The sequence below is a fragment of the Cebus imitator genome, unplaced genomic scaffold (genome assembly GCF_001604975.1).
Source record: "Cebus imitator isolate Cc_AM_T3 unplaced genomic scaffold, Cebus_imitator-1.0 Scaffold198, whole genome shotgun sequence".
NCBI lineage: Eukaryota > Metazoa > Chordata > Mammalia > Primates > Cebidae > Cebus > Cebus imitator.
In genome coordinates, this window is record NW_016107513.1 from 1,424,654 (window position 1) to 1,439,700 (window position 15,047).

The following is a 15,047-nucleotide window of genomic DNA, read 5'->3' on the forward strand; positions in this document are numbered from 1 at the left end:
TTTTGAGAGGGAGTCTTGCTCTATTGCCCAGGCTAGAATTCAGTGGAGCAATCTCAGCTCACTGCAACCTCTGCCTCCCAGGTTCAAGCGATCCTCCTGACCCAGCTGCTTGAGTAGCTGGGATTACAGGTGCGCACCACCACGGGCGGCTTATTTTTGTATTTTTAGTAGAGATAGGGTTTTGCCATGTTGGCCAGGCTGGTCTTGAACTCCTGACCGCCCGCCTCGGCCTCCCAGAATGCTGGGATTATGGGCATGAACCACTGTACCTGGCAGAATATGGTTATACTTTTTAGCACACTTTTACTTTTTTGTTTTTGTGCCTGAACTTTGAATCTCCCCAACTTTCAAGGTTACATCTGTTTTCTTTGGAGATAAAAGTAGAGAACCAAATACAATTATCTTTGTTATAGCTGCATAATTTTGAGATCATTAGCTTGAGGATAAGCAATAGGAAAATGACTTGTAAATTTATTGGTTTTTTTATCTCTTTCAGATATATGTTCCTGTGTTTTACATTTCACTTAGTGGCCAGGCACAGTCCTCAGGCCTGTTATCCCAGCACTTTGGGAGGCAGGAGGATGGCTGGAGCCTAGAAATTCAAGACCAGCCTGGGCAATATAGTGAGACCTTGTCTCTACAAAAAATTTAAAAAATTTAGCTGGGCATGGTGACACATACCTCTAGTCCCAGCTACTTGGGAGGCTAAGGTGAGAGGATCACTTGAGCCTGAGAGGCAGAGGTTGCAGTGAGCTGAGATTACACCACTGTACTCCAGCCTGAGTGACAGAGCAAGACCCTATCTTTAGAAAACAACAACAACAACAAAAAACTTAGCTCAGTTTCTTCATAGTATGGATTGACATTTTAGTAATGACAGCAAAAGTTTATTTTTCTCTTGCTTGCAGAAGGAAGGGAAATTTTTGTTATTTATGATTTTCAAAAACCAAACCTTTCTAATTTCTACTTGTAATTTTAGTAAGAAGTATAGTTTATTGGTAAGATTGTGGGTCCTGGATTTAAACACACTTGGATCTGAATTTTGTCTCTGCCAGTTATTCTCTTCATCTGCAAAGTAGGAATAAGAATTGCTACTGCTGAGTTACCTGTGGATTAAATGACAGTGTATGTAAAGTATCTAGCACAGTGGCTTGTATAGTGTAGGTACATTCAATAATGGTTAGTTTCTTATATATTTGCTCTGTTACCAGCCTCACACCCCAAGACAGGTCAATGTGAGTAGTGTTAACTGAGGCCAAAGTGCAGAATTCTGTTTCAGGCACAGATAGCATGCTTCATTTAGCTTATTAACTTTAAGCTGGGAAATGGGTGCCTTTTATCAAAGAATGGACCAGCTAAGGGAGGATTAACTTGCTCAAAATATTATAATTACAACTGAGAGTCCTTCCTAGTAATTGTGGATTGGCAAAATCTACTTTTTTTTTTTTTTTTTTTTGAGACGGAGTCTTACGCTGTTACCCGGGCTGGAATGCAGTGGCGCAATTGGCTCACTGCAACCTCTGCCTCCTGTGTTCAAGTGATTCTCCTGCCTCAGCCTCCCAAGTAGCTGGGATTATAGGCGCCTGTCACCACACCCAGCTAGTGTTTTGTATTTTTAGTAGAGACGGGATTTTACCATGTTGGTCAGGCTGGTCTTGAACTCCTGACCTCAAGTGATCCACCTGCCTCAGCCTCCCAAAGTGCTGGGATTACCACCATGCCTGGCCTGCAAAATCTATTTTTAACTTATCGAAGCTAGCATATAATCATCAACTTTAATCAGCTGAAAATTCATATAAAAATAAATTTTCTTTCAACATAAAACAATGTAATCTTTTAGGGTTAACTAATTTCCAATTTTTTTTTAGCTTGTTGCCTAAGAATAAAAATATAGAGGAATTTTTCAAGATTTTATATTTGGGCACCTGAAAATAAAAGAAGCTTTCATAACTCTATCTTTCCGTGATTAACGTGTATTTTCCCACTGATCTGACATATGCAGGCATACCTTGAAAATACTGTGAGTTTGATTTCAGATCACCACTATAAAGTGATAGTGAAATATAGCTAATCACTTTTTTTTGTTTTGAGATGGTCTCGCTCTATTGCCCAGGCTGGAGTACAATGGCGTACTTTTGGCTCACTGCAGCCTGTGCCTCCCAGGTTCAAGTGATTCTCCTGCCTTAGCCTCTTGAGTAGCTGAGATTACAGGCATGTGCCACCATGCCACACTAAGTTTTTTGTATTTTTAGTAGAGACGGAGTTTCACCACGTTGACACTTGATGCTTCTTCATCTTGCACTTTTATGTTATGGAAATGGCTTTTTTTCCTTATGTCCCATTAACCAACTTCTGCTAGCTTCAACTTTTCTTTTGTAGCTTCCTTGCTTCTCTCAGCCTTCATGGAAGTGAAGAGAGTTAGAACCTTGCTCTGGAGTAGGCTTTGGCTTAAGGGAATATTGTGGCTGGTTTGAAATTTTATCCAGGATACAATTTTTCTTTATATCAGAAATAAGGCTTTCTTGCTTTCTTATCATTCATGTGTTCACTGTAGTAGCACTTTAAATTTCCTTGAAGAACTTTTCCTTTACATTCACAACTTGGCTAACTATTTGGTGCTAGAGACCTAGTTTTCGGCCTCTCCGTTCAACGTGCCTTACTCACTAAGTTTAATACTTTCTATCTAGCTTTTGATTTAAAGTGAGAGACACACAATGAGACGCTTCTTTTCACTTGACCACTTGGAGATCATTGCAGGGTTAAACTGGCCCAATTTCAGTCTTGTTTTGTTTCAGAATAGGGAGGTCGGAGATCGGGGAATAGCTGGTAGGTGGAACAATCAAAACACACATAATATTTATCGATTAAGTTCACATCTTATGTGTGCGTGTGGCACCCCAAAACAATTAAAGTAGTAAAAAATAACATCAAAGATCGCTGATCATAGATCACCATAATAGATAGAATGATAAGGCGTAAATTGGGGCCTGTGGTGAGGGCAGGCGGGGAGAAGGGGAGGGAGAGCATTAGGACAAATATGTAATGCATACGAGGCTTAAAACCTGGATGATGGGTTGATGGGTGCAGCAAACCACCACGGCACATGTATACCTATGTAACAAACCTGCATATTCTGCACAAATTTCCCAGAATTTAAAGCATAATTAAAAAAATAACTGGCTGGGCAGGGTGGCTTACGCCTGTAATCCCAGCACTTTCAGAGGCGGACGGAGGTGGATCACCTGAGTTCGGGAGTTTGAGACCAGCTTGATCAACATGGAGAAACACCATCTCTATTAAAAATACAAAATGAGCTGGGCATGGTGTTGGGTGCCTGTAATCCCAGTTACTCAGGAGGCTGAGGCAGGAGAATCACTTGAACCCAGGAGGCAGAGGTTGTAGTGAGCCAAGATTGTGCCATTGCACTCCAGCCTGGGAAACAAGAGCAAAACTCTGTCTCCAAAAAAAAAAAAAAAAAAAAAAAAAAAAAAAAAAAAAAAAAAAAAAAAAAAAAAAAAAAAAAAAAAAAAAAAAAAAAAAAAAAAAAAAAATAGCATAAGCTTCAAATACTGTGTGGATCAGCAAAACATGACACAGATGTGAAATGAGCACATGCTGTTGGAGAAATAGTGCCAATAGACTTGGCTTGACACAAGGTTGCCATAAACCTTAAATTGGTTAAAAAGAAAAAAAACAATGTATCTGAATTGCAGTAAAGTGAAGTGTGATAAAACAAGATGTGCCTTTAAATGAGTTTTTTTGTTTGTTTGTTTTTGAGATGGAGTCTTGCTCTGTTGCCCAGGCTGGAGTGCAGTGCTGTGATTCCGGCTCATTACAACCTTTGCTTCTTGGATTGAAGCGATTCTCCTGCCTCAGCTTTCTGAGGCTGGGATTACAGGCATCTGCCACCATGCCCAGCTAATTTTGTGTTTTTAGTAGGGATGGGGTTTCATCTGTTTTCACCTCCAGACCTAAGGTGATCCACCTACCTCAGCATCCCAAAGTGCTGGAAATACAGGCATGAGCCACCACGCCCAGCCTTTTGATACTGTGCTTGAAAGCATTCCAAGAGTGAAAACTGCCTTCATCCTTTATTTAATCTGTTTTTTTTTTTTTTTTTCTGAGAAAAAAAAAAGGCTGGCACGCCTGTAATCCCAGCACTTTAGGAAGCTGAGGTGGCAGGATCACTTGATTCTAGGAGCTAGAGGCTAGCCTGGGCAATATGGTGAGATGGCATCTCTACAAAAATGACAAAAATTAGCTGGGCATGGTGGCATGTGCCTATAGTCCCAGCTACTTGGTAGACTGAGATGGGAAGATCACTTGACCCTGGGAGGCGGAGGTTGCAGTCAACTGAGATCATACCACTGCACTCCAGCCTAGGATATAAAAGTGAGACCCTGCTTTCAAAAAAATAAAAAGAAGAAATTGCAAGCTTTTAGACCAGATTTTGTTTTGTTTTATTTTTCCCATTGGAACAGCCAGTGGTGATTGGCTCATTGTTGTTGACTCTGCACGCTAACACTACTGTAATAGCCATCCTACTTGGCTTACTATGCCAGTGCTTACTGTACACAGTGCTTTTACATAAATTGCCAATGTTCGGTAGAACAATGCGCTTTACAAATGAGAAACCTGAGGTTTAAGGTATTTAACTGTCTTGACCAAAGTTATCTAAGTAGTAGAACTATAATATGAACCCAATTCTGATTCCAAAATCCTTTCTCTTTTCAGTGTACTTTGCTATCTCTTAGAAGGGAAAGATGACTGTTAATGTTTACTGGAAACATTATAAATGGCCTCATGCAGTGGCTCACACCTGCAATCCCAGAACTTTGGGAGGCTGAGGCAAGTGGATCACCTGAGGTCAGAAGTTTGAGACCACCCTGGCCAACACAGTAAAATCCTGTCTCTACTGAAAATACAAAAATTAGTCGGGCATGGTGGCACATGCTCATAGTCCCAGCTACTTGGGCGGCTGAGGCAGGAGAATCCGGCTTGAGGTTTCAGTAAGCTGCCATCATGCCACTGCATTGTAGCCTAGGCAACAGAGCAAGACTGTCTCAAAAGCAAAACAAAACTGAAACCAGTATAATAATACCTTAACTCGTTTTTTTGTTACTTTTTTTCTTCTTTTTTTTTTTTTCTAATAATACCTTAAATCATTTAATGCTTGTAGGCTCATGAAGTAGATAATGTCTCCATTTTATAGGTGAGAAAACAGAAGCATAGAGGGATGAATAATTTGGCCAGCTTCACACAGGCAGTAAGTTGGTAGAAGCTAATTTTAAAGCCAGGCCTATATGCTGCAATGGCCTGTTTTCTCTTTACTGCCTTTTATTTTCCCTCAACATTTGTTTGAATTTAAAACCACGTGCTCACGTATCTCCAAACTTTTTATGTCCCCAGGTAAAAATATCTTTAAACTGCAGGAAGTAAGAATAGTGTGAAGCTAATGTGATTCTGATTAATTTCAGTATTTTATATTGGAAGTAAAGTTACTATAGCAAGTATCTATAATAATTTGTATTAGCAATATAGTAATACATAAGAACTGTACTCTGGTTTTCCTTTTGTGCTTTGGAGGAGGAATGTGAGTAAGGAAGAAGAGAACTGAGGAAAGTGTTGATCTTTTGTTAAGGATTTAAAAATTGTTACAGAATTGTATTTCCCCATTTCAATTCCTTCCCGCTTACCAACACACACTTTTAATTTTCCCTTAGTTCCCTGAGAATTAAGAATTTACATTTTGTTCTGTCCTGACTTTTTAAAACTTGATTAACAATGTGGAACTTCTTCCCAGAAAAATGACATGTACCCAATTTTGTGTGTAATTTTGGGGATACACGAACCTCTGCGTTAATGCATTAATATCACATAGTTTGTCTTGAAAACCACATTTTCTTTTTTGTTTGTTTGTTTTTTGAGATGAAATCTTGCCCTGTTGCCCAGGCTGGAGTGCAGGTGGTACGTTGTTGGCTCACTCTAGCCTCTGTTTCCTGGGTTCAAGCAATTCTCCTGTCTCAGCCTCCCGAGTAGCTGGGATTATAGGTAGCTGCCATCACAGCCTGGCTAATTTTTGTATTTTTAGTAAAGACAGACTTTCACTAGGTTGGCCAGGCTGGTCTCGAACTCCTGACCTCAGGTGATCCACCCTCTGCGGCCTCCCAGAGTGCTGGGATTACAGGTGTGAACCACTGCAACTGGCCAGAAAACATATTTTCTTGGAATTAAGTTTATAGTTTTTCCTGCTAAAAGTTGCCCTCAAATAATAAAATATGTTAAACTAGTCCTTAGTAAATGAATTACCACATAAAGCTTGAGTGCAGTCATCATGGATGAGACAGATGACAGCTTCAGATTTCAGCCTCACACGTCAACACTTTCTACAATAGCATTTCACAATGTTAAAAAAGAACAAACTACTTTCCTGTTGTCATCCTCCTCCTTGCTGTCATCACTTTCAAACACTGTTGCTAAATGTTATGGACTGTCATTACTAGACACAGACATGCATGCGCACACACGCGCGCACACACACACACTGTTAGTTATTTAAAAGCAGTTTTCATAGATACAGCATGGTTTTTCTGTTTAGCTATTTCTTAATGATATTGGATTGTCTTTTTTTTTTTTTAATGAAATTGGATTATCTTATAATGACCATTTTCTCCCTGCCTTCTCTCTTATATCTAAAGAAATATTAATGACAGTTTATGTTCGGAGGAAGTCTTTCCTTCTCTAAACTAGCATACTGACAAGACATAGTTCAGCCACAAGTTATGGTAGGAGATGCACTTGGGTCATACAGCCTCCCAATGCACAGATGGTGACTTTTCAGTACCATCTGTTCACTGTTTCTGCACAGCCATTTACAATTTCTCCCCCTCTATGAGGGATGAATAGAAAAAAATAGAAAAGTAGTCAGACCTAGTTTTAGAGTTCCTAGAAATTAGCTGTTCTTTCCCCTCACTTTTTCCTACCATCCAATAAAGGTTATGACTCCTCATTCTAAATATTCTAGTCATTAGTTTACACAGACCCTTATTTGATATTTATTGGTGCTAAGTACAATGCAATTTACAAGTAACAGAAGAACACATTGTTAGTCTACTGTGTATGCTTGAAAAAATAATCACATAAAGCAATCTGTTCTTTTCCTTTAACTTTGTAGAGGATACGTAAATAATCTACTTATTCCTTATAATTGAAAGCTGAATTGGCCAGGCACGGTGGTCTCATGCCGGGAATGCCAGCACTTGGGAGGCCAAGGCGGTTGGATCACCTGAGGTCAGGAGTTGAAGACCAGCCTGGCCAACGTGGTGAAACCCCGTCTCTACTAAAAATACAAAAATTAGCTGGGTGTGGTGGAATCTGCCTGTAATTCCACCTACTCGGGAGGCGGAGACAGAATTGCTTGAACCTGAGAGGCGGAGGTTGCAGTGAGCCAAGACTGTGCCACTGCACTCCAGCCTGGGCAACAGAGCAAGACTCCATCTATTAAAAAAAAAAAGAAAAAAAAAGAAAAAAAAAAGCTGAATCATTGGCCACTTCTCTTGTCGAAAGCACCTGGTATTCTTCTGATATTAAACAGATGGAAACATAACAGTTGATATTTTGCCCTGCAGCATGCATAGTGAGGAATGCTAAAAGCTGGCAGAAACATTAGTTCCTGACCTTGACAAATCCTTTCTAAATTTTTCTTTGTGAGCTTTTTGTCCTCTTTATCTCCAGGCAGGACCTTTGCTTGCTGGAGAGGAGAAAGATTTCACTTTAGACTATCTAATTGTCACCTTATGATACACAAATAGCATTCCACTTTTACTACATCATAGGAGTTTTGACTTGTGACTAAATAGAAGACAACAAGAGAAATGACTAAATGATGTACTTACTTTTGCCTTATGGATTTATTGGTGAAAGATCAGGATCTATTAAAATGTCTAAGGTAGGGCCCAGCATGGTGGCTCACGTCTGTAATCCTAGTACTTTGGGAGGCTTAGGTAGGTGGATCACCTGTAATCACCTGTAATTATTTTAAATACCAAAAAATTAGCCAGGCATGGTGGCACTCCCCTGTATTCCCAACTTCTCAGGAGTCTGAGATAAGAGAATCAATTGAACCTGGGTGTTGGAAGTTGCAGTGAGCTGAGATCATGCCACTTCACTCCAGCCTGGGTGAAAGAGCTAAACTCCGTCTCAAAAAAAAAAAATGTATAAGGTAAAGACTTTCCTTAAATACTGTCTTAGAATTACTTGCTCATGTTTGTTCCTTTTTTGGTGGGTGATCTGATGTTGATGTTGTAGAACTTCGAGGCTTCCCATTTCTCTCTAGTAAGAGGTTTTCTGTTCCCTTAGTCCTCACATGTTATTAAGGCTACTTATGTCATAATCCTGTATGATTATTGATGGGAATGATGTTTTGTTCTAAGCTTCAGAGTAACTTTGCCTTTTAATATTCTTTGTATACTATTCATATTTTAATATTGTTACCTTCCTTTCTACTTACCAGTTTTCTAGTCTTTGCCATCCTTTTTATTTACATTTCCAAAGCAAGAGCTATCATTTTTGTTGGTTATTGGAGTCAGTATAGGTTATAAGTACTTTTTGGAACTCTTCTAGGTAAGATTCAGTGAAACCTTGGAGTATATCTGTTAAAAATTATATGAAAGCTGTGGTAGGTGCCAGGGGTATTATACATCCTTCTGTGATTTCTACTTTGTTGGTTTTTTTTGTGGAGGGGCATGGTCTCACTCTGTTGCTTAGGCTAGAGTACAGTGGTATAGTCATAATTCACTGCAGCCTCAAACTCCTGGGCTCAAGGAACCTTCCTGCTTCAGACTCTCCTGTAGCTAGGGCGACAGGCATGCGCCACCACAGCTGGCTAATTTTCTAATTTTTCATAGAGATGGGGGTCTCACAAAAAGACCCCAGGCAGGTCTCAAACTTCTGGCCTCACATGATCCTCCTGCCTTAGTTTCTCATAGCACTGAGATTACAGACGTGAGCTACTGTGCCCCGCCCTGAACCCCACACTGATTCTTGTTATTATCCCTGAATTAGACTTAATTGCTAAAATTTAAGAAATCAGATAGTTTCTGTGCTCGTTTTATAAGTTGTATATGATTTTATCTAAGGGGCTAGTTTGAGTTAGGTTTTGGAGCCTCCACTATTTACAGTGACCAGTTGTTTGGTTATGCTGTTTATATTGGGGTGATTCCATTCTTTAAAGTAGAATGATCGTGGAGTGACTTTAAAAAAAGGATAGTATCCACTTCTCCAGAATTCATACTCAACTGATTTGATTCTGTTTAGTCTTTAGGATATAATTGTTTTTTGTTTTGTTTTTTTCTGCTTTTGAGACAAACTCACTTTGTGGCCCCAGCTGGAGTGCAGTGGTGTGATCTTGGCTCACTGCAACCTCCACCTACAGGATTCAAGCAGTTCTCATGCCTTAGCCTCCCAAGCAGCTGAGATTACAGGTGTGTGCCAACATGGCTGGCTAATTTTTGTATTTTTAGTAGAGATGGGGTTTTGCCATGTTGGCCAGGCTGGTCTTAAACTCCTGGCACATCCATGTGATCCGCCTGTCTCGGTCTCCCAAAGAGCTGGGATTACAAGCAGAAGCCACTGCACCCGGCCTTTAGGATATAATTGAATGTTAAAGTTTGATGATTTAAGTATAACAGTCATGTCATTCTTATTCTTTTCTTTTAAAATTGCTTTTAATAGCATACTACCTTTCTCTACCTCTTCTGTCCAGGCTTTCAAGTGTAGCACTCAAAACAGATGGATAATTTTTCTCTCTAAAGAAAGATTATACACTTGGGGAGAAGTTTCAAGGTACAATTTGTAATGATTTAACTTTCAACATGTGTGCTTTTTGTTTTTTTTGCTTTGAGGGTTCATTTTTGTCTTTAAGCATAGCATAATGTCCTTTGTTTATTATGATTTCATCTGAGAAATACTGCTCAGATGAAATTTCTTACCTTTCCTCTGGGGAATAGGCCTCCCAGGAGCTGTATGCCTGGATTTCAGCCTTTGCTCACCCTTGGCCATGCATTCTTGTGCAGTGAACAGCGTGAAGCACCCTGCATGCTACACTTTCAGATTCTGAACTTTGTACTAGTTTGGGATTGTTTTGAAAAGTCTGTTACAGCAAAAGTAACATATATTGAAGAAAAATTATGTATATCAAAATTCTAAAATTAAAAATATAGCAGAAGAGATACAGTAGTGTTTCTGTTGCAGAATAGTATGAAAACCTGATGAAAATAAAATTTTTAACTCTAAGTATAGTATTTAAAAATTACTAGTTATTCTGTAGTTTTATATAATACCTTACATCAAATTTCATTTTATATATATATATATATATTCTTTATTTTTGGATTGAGAAACATTAGCTTGTTTGCCATAACATTTAGAGCATTCTGATCCTGTAATTAATCTGTTATATGTCATACAAATAATTGTCTAATGCTTTGTTTTAACAGTTCTGTACGCCTGTTGGAATTCACATCTTGTAATTAAGCTTTTGGTTTTTCCTACTTCCTCAGGTACTTTGGTCTAGGAAGCCATATGGTTCATCTCGAAGTATCGTAAGGAAAATTGGTACTAATTTGTCTCTGATTCAGTGTCCAAGAGTTCAGTTTCAGGTACTATATTTTACATATTTTAAGTATTATATTAATATGTACATTAGAAATATAAATAGGCAAGATGGTTTTAAAAGTATTTTGTTTTTGAGACTTTTCACCTTTTGATGCCACTATTAATACAATAAAAGAGGATTAAAAACCACAGTGAAGGCTTTCTAATTTTAGTTTCTCTGTGAAGTGATTGAGATCTTTAAGACATTTATCCTTCTTAAAGATGCATATGTGAAGATTTAGAAGCATATAATAAGCTAAGCTGTTGTTAATTCCTAGTTGACCTCAAACAGAGGCCTTATATTATTTCAGGTGCTTCATGTACCACCATTATTTTTCTTCTGTCATTATACCTTCCTCTTTGGACATCCACTCTGTTACCCTGCTTTATTTTTAGATGTCTCTGTGGATGCCATATAAGTTGCTTTCCCTTTCATTGGTCTCAAGCTCAGCATTAATTATAGAATCCATTGCCTTGGCAATGACAGTGTCAAGACGAAAAGGTAATTGTGGTTCTCAGTGAGGTGATAGTCAAACCATGAATTAGGAGAACTTTTGAAGGCTTTAGTTTTAGTACAGTATTCTCTTTTACCACCAAATCTGAAGTAGCTCTACTCTTTGCTTGGAGATACTGCTATTTTCATTTTCCTTGATTTGTGCTTTTTTTTTTTTTTTTTTTTGAGGCAGAGTCTTGCTCTGTCGCTAGGCTGCAGTGCAGTGGCGCAGTCTTGGCTCATTGCAGTCTACACCCCTTGGGTTCAAGCGATTCTCTTGCCTCAACCTCCTGAGTAGCTGGGATTACAGGCACATACCACCATGCCCATCTCATTTATATGTATTTAGTAGAGAAGGGTTTCACCCTGTTGGCCAGGATGGTCTTGATCTCTTGAGCTCATGATCCGCCCACCTTGGCCTCCCAAAGTGCTGGGATTACAAGTGAGAGCCACTGCTCCTGGCTTTGTTTCTTATTGTTATTATAGCTTTAGACATTTATCACATAGCTTTGTTCTTTTTCATTTTAGTAATTCTTTACAACCATAATATAGCAACATTTCAGTTCAACATTCAATAATATAAAATTCAACAGATATCTCTGCCACTTTTAAATAATAGATTAACATGTGGCGATATGGAAAATGTATTTAACTCATCATTCAGAAGTTCAGAAGTGCCCATTTGTACCGTTTGATGACATGTCATGTTCTTAAATCACTCTTCCTGCTAAATGGAGGTGACAATCTGTTTCTTTGTTTTCTTTTTTTTTTTTTTAATTTTGAGACAGAGTCTCACTCTGTCACCCAGGCTGGAGTGTAGTGGTATGATCTCAGCTCGCTGCAACCTCCACCTCCCAGGCTCAAGTGATTTCTCCTACCTCAGCCTCCTGGAAAATCTGTTTCTAAATAAGTGGCAGAAATTAGCATTTATTCAGGTTGACTGACAAGGTTGTTCATTGCTGTTTATAATCCTGCTCACAGATTGACTGGCCAAACCTTTGTGCATCAATCTAGAAATTGACAGATTAGAACTTTCCAAGAAGTAATTTTTTATTAAACTCTAGGCTGTTTTTTTAAACTCTTGAAGTCAAACAACGCAAAGCCTTTTTAAAAAATAATCAAAATGAAGAAATCTCTGGTAGTAAGTCTCTCAAGTACAGTTCACAAGAATTTTGTTCATTTATACATGAATTGCTGCTTATTTTATTTGCCAGTTTCCTTCAAATAGCTATTATGTTAACAAAGCCTTATAAACTTTTTTCTGATTGTTCAGTTCCATCAATTTCTTTTGAGTTAATTATCTTACCACCCTCCTATGTTGCAGGAAATCTTGCTTCCGCATTTATGTTCTGGAGATATCTAACATTTTCTGATTGCAACCCAAGTCTGCCTGGGCAGTCTATAGGCTGAAGTACTAGAGTCAAGTACATTTACTTGGGAGAATTCTCTTTCTCAGTGTTATCAGTCTCTTTAAAAGGGTGGAAGCAGAAAAAGAGTATTAGATTTAACTAATTTAATCTGCATTTGAAAAGAAATGGATTAATATAAGGAGAAGAATAAGGTAAGAGAAACATTGATGACCTACTTAAGAATGTAGTGAGAGAGGGAAGCCATTTGTTTATAATGAGATTTTTATTTCCAGGCATACTGAGTCTTTTTTTTTTTTTTGAGACAGAGTTTTGCTTGTTACCCAGGCTGGAGTGCAATGGCGCAATCTCAGCTCACCGCAACCTCCGCCTCCCGGGTTCAAGCGATTCTCCTGCCTCAGCCTCCTGAGTAGCTGAGATTACAGGCATGTGCCACCATGCCTGGCTAATTTTGTATTTTTAATAGAGACGGTGTTTCTCCATGTTGGTCAGGCTGGTCTCAAACTCCCAACCTCAGGTGATCTGCCCACCTTGGCCTCCCAAAGTGCTGGGATTACAGGCATGAGCCACCATGCCCAGCCCTGTTATTGCCACTTCATAGTTGCAGAATAAATTATCTTATTTGGTTTTCTTTTCTTTTCTTTTTTTTTTTTTTTTTGAGTCGGAGTTTCGCTCTTGTTACCCAGGCTGGAGTGCAATGGCGCGATCTCGGCTCACCGCAACCTCCGCCTCCTGGGTTCAGGCAATTCTCCTGCCTCAGCCTCCTGAGCAGCTGGGATTACAGGCATGCGCCACCATGCCCAGCTAATTTTTTTGTATTTTAAGTAGAGACGGGGTTTCACCATGTTGACCAGGATGGTCTCGATCTCTTGACCTCGTGATCCACCCGCCTCGGCCTCCCAAAGTGCTAGAATTACAGGCGTGAGCCACCGCGTCCGGCCACCTTATTTGGTTTTCTAATTTAACTCCTTTGGGAGGAGGACAAGGGATAAAAGACAACATATATGGTGCAGTGTATACTGCTCGGATGATGGGTGCACCAAGATCTCACAAATCACCACTAAAGAACTTACTCATGTAACCAAATACCACGTGTACCCCAGTAACTTATGGAAAAAAAATAATAATAATAATTTAACTCCCTTGTGTTACAGATTGGATTTATGTATATCTTATAGGGTCACAAATTAGAACACATACCAACACATTTACTTACACCTTCATCCAATTAATGGGCACAGTGAATATTGTGCTGGCAATAAAATGAGGTGATAGATGTAAAAAGCCCTATGAAAGATACCCAATACATGTTTCTTTGCTGTGTTATTGAAGACCTGCCTATAAGGTCGTAGGAGTTAACACTTCTCCTGTACTTAAGTTATCTCTAGGATCAAATTGGCTACTTTATACTCAAAACAGGATCTCTAGACCCTTCACATTTACTATGGTTGAAGAAAGCTAACTTCCCCTGGCCCTTTTATACCTTTCACATATGTACATTTCAGCATACCTACACACTTGTGGTCTAAGCATTTTGTGTATTTGGATATTGTTTTCCTTTTGGAAGTAGGAACTAGATTAAGACACATTAAGAGAACAGGCCCTACTTTGTCTCTTTGTTCTCTTCTAGATTCATGACATCAAAAGTAAATTCAGTTCATGGAGTGGCTTGCAAAAGCAGTAAACTCTTGGGGATAAGGAGGAGCCGGATGCAGAGGTTTTAATTTGCAGTGGTTCTTTTTTTTTAATTATTTTTTTTGAGATAGAGTCTTGCTCTGTCAGCCAGGCTGGAGTACAGTGGCTTGATCTCGGCTCACTGCAACCTCCATCTCCTGGGTTCAAGAGATTCTCTCCTGTCTCAGCCTCCCACATAGCTGGGATTACAGGCGTGCATCACCACGCCCAGCTAATTTTTGTATGTTTAGTAGAGATGGGGTTTCACCACATTGGCCAGGCTGGTCTTAAACTCCTGACCTTAGGTGATTACCTGCCTCGCCCTCCCAGAGTGCTGGGATTATAGGTGTAAGCTACTGTACCTGGACTGCAATGGTTCTTTTTTGTTTTTTTTTCTTTCCCGCCTATTCCAGGAAAACTGCAATGGTTCTTAACACTGGGTACATATAAATCATCAGGAGTGTTTAAAAAAAAAAAAAAGCCCTTGCTCAGGCCTCATTCTCCGGTGTGGCTCTATATGCTTCCCTGCGTCTACTAAAACAAGAGCTTTTAAAGAAATGTAAGACCTGTTTAATAGCTTACTGAATCTGAATTTCATTCAATTGTTTTTTAAAAACCTCTTCAGGATCCTATGCAGCTAAAGTTGAGGACCTTAGACATAGTTTTGTTTCAGCATTTTGCTACAGAAAGTTTGTGTTTACCAACACATTTAAACAGTGACATATTAACTTTAAAAAACAGTGACATTGGCCGGGCGCGGTGGCTCAAGCCTGTAATCCCAGCACTTTGGGAGGCCGAGGCGGGTGGATCACGAGGTCAAGAGATCAAGACCATCCTGGTCAACATGGTGAAACCCCGTC

The 15,047-nt window shown here is 39.3% G+C and overlaps 1 protein-coding gene and 1 long non-coding RNA gene across 3 annotated transcripts in view; one reads left to right on the plus strand and one right to left on the minus strand.

Annotated features, from left to right (window-relative positions):
* MTFR1 (mitochondrial fission regulator 1) overlaps positions 1-15,047 on the plus strand; it is a 62,730-nt gene that overhangs the window by 20,321 nt on the left and 27,362 nt on the right. For both annotated transcript variants that reach the window (XM_017547466.2, XM_017547467.2), the window contains exon 3: positions 10,560-10,658. In XM_017547466.2, coding sequence (XP_017402955.1) covers positions 10,560-10,658 — 99 coding nt within the window. The remainder of the gene's footprint in view (positions 1-10,559; positions 10,659-15,047) is intronic.
* Positions 3,783-12,932, minus strand: LOC108317180. The gene is made up of 2 exons (XR_001830624.2): positions 12,878-12,932; positions 3,783-3,839 (listed from the first exon to the last, which is right to left on the minus strand). It is a non-coding gene; the product is annotated as an uncharacterized LOC108317180 (long non-coding RNA).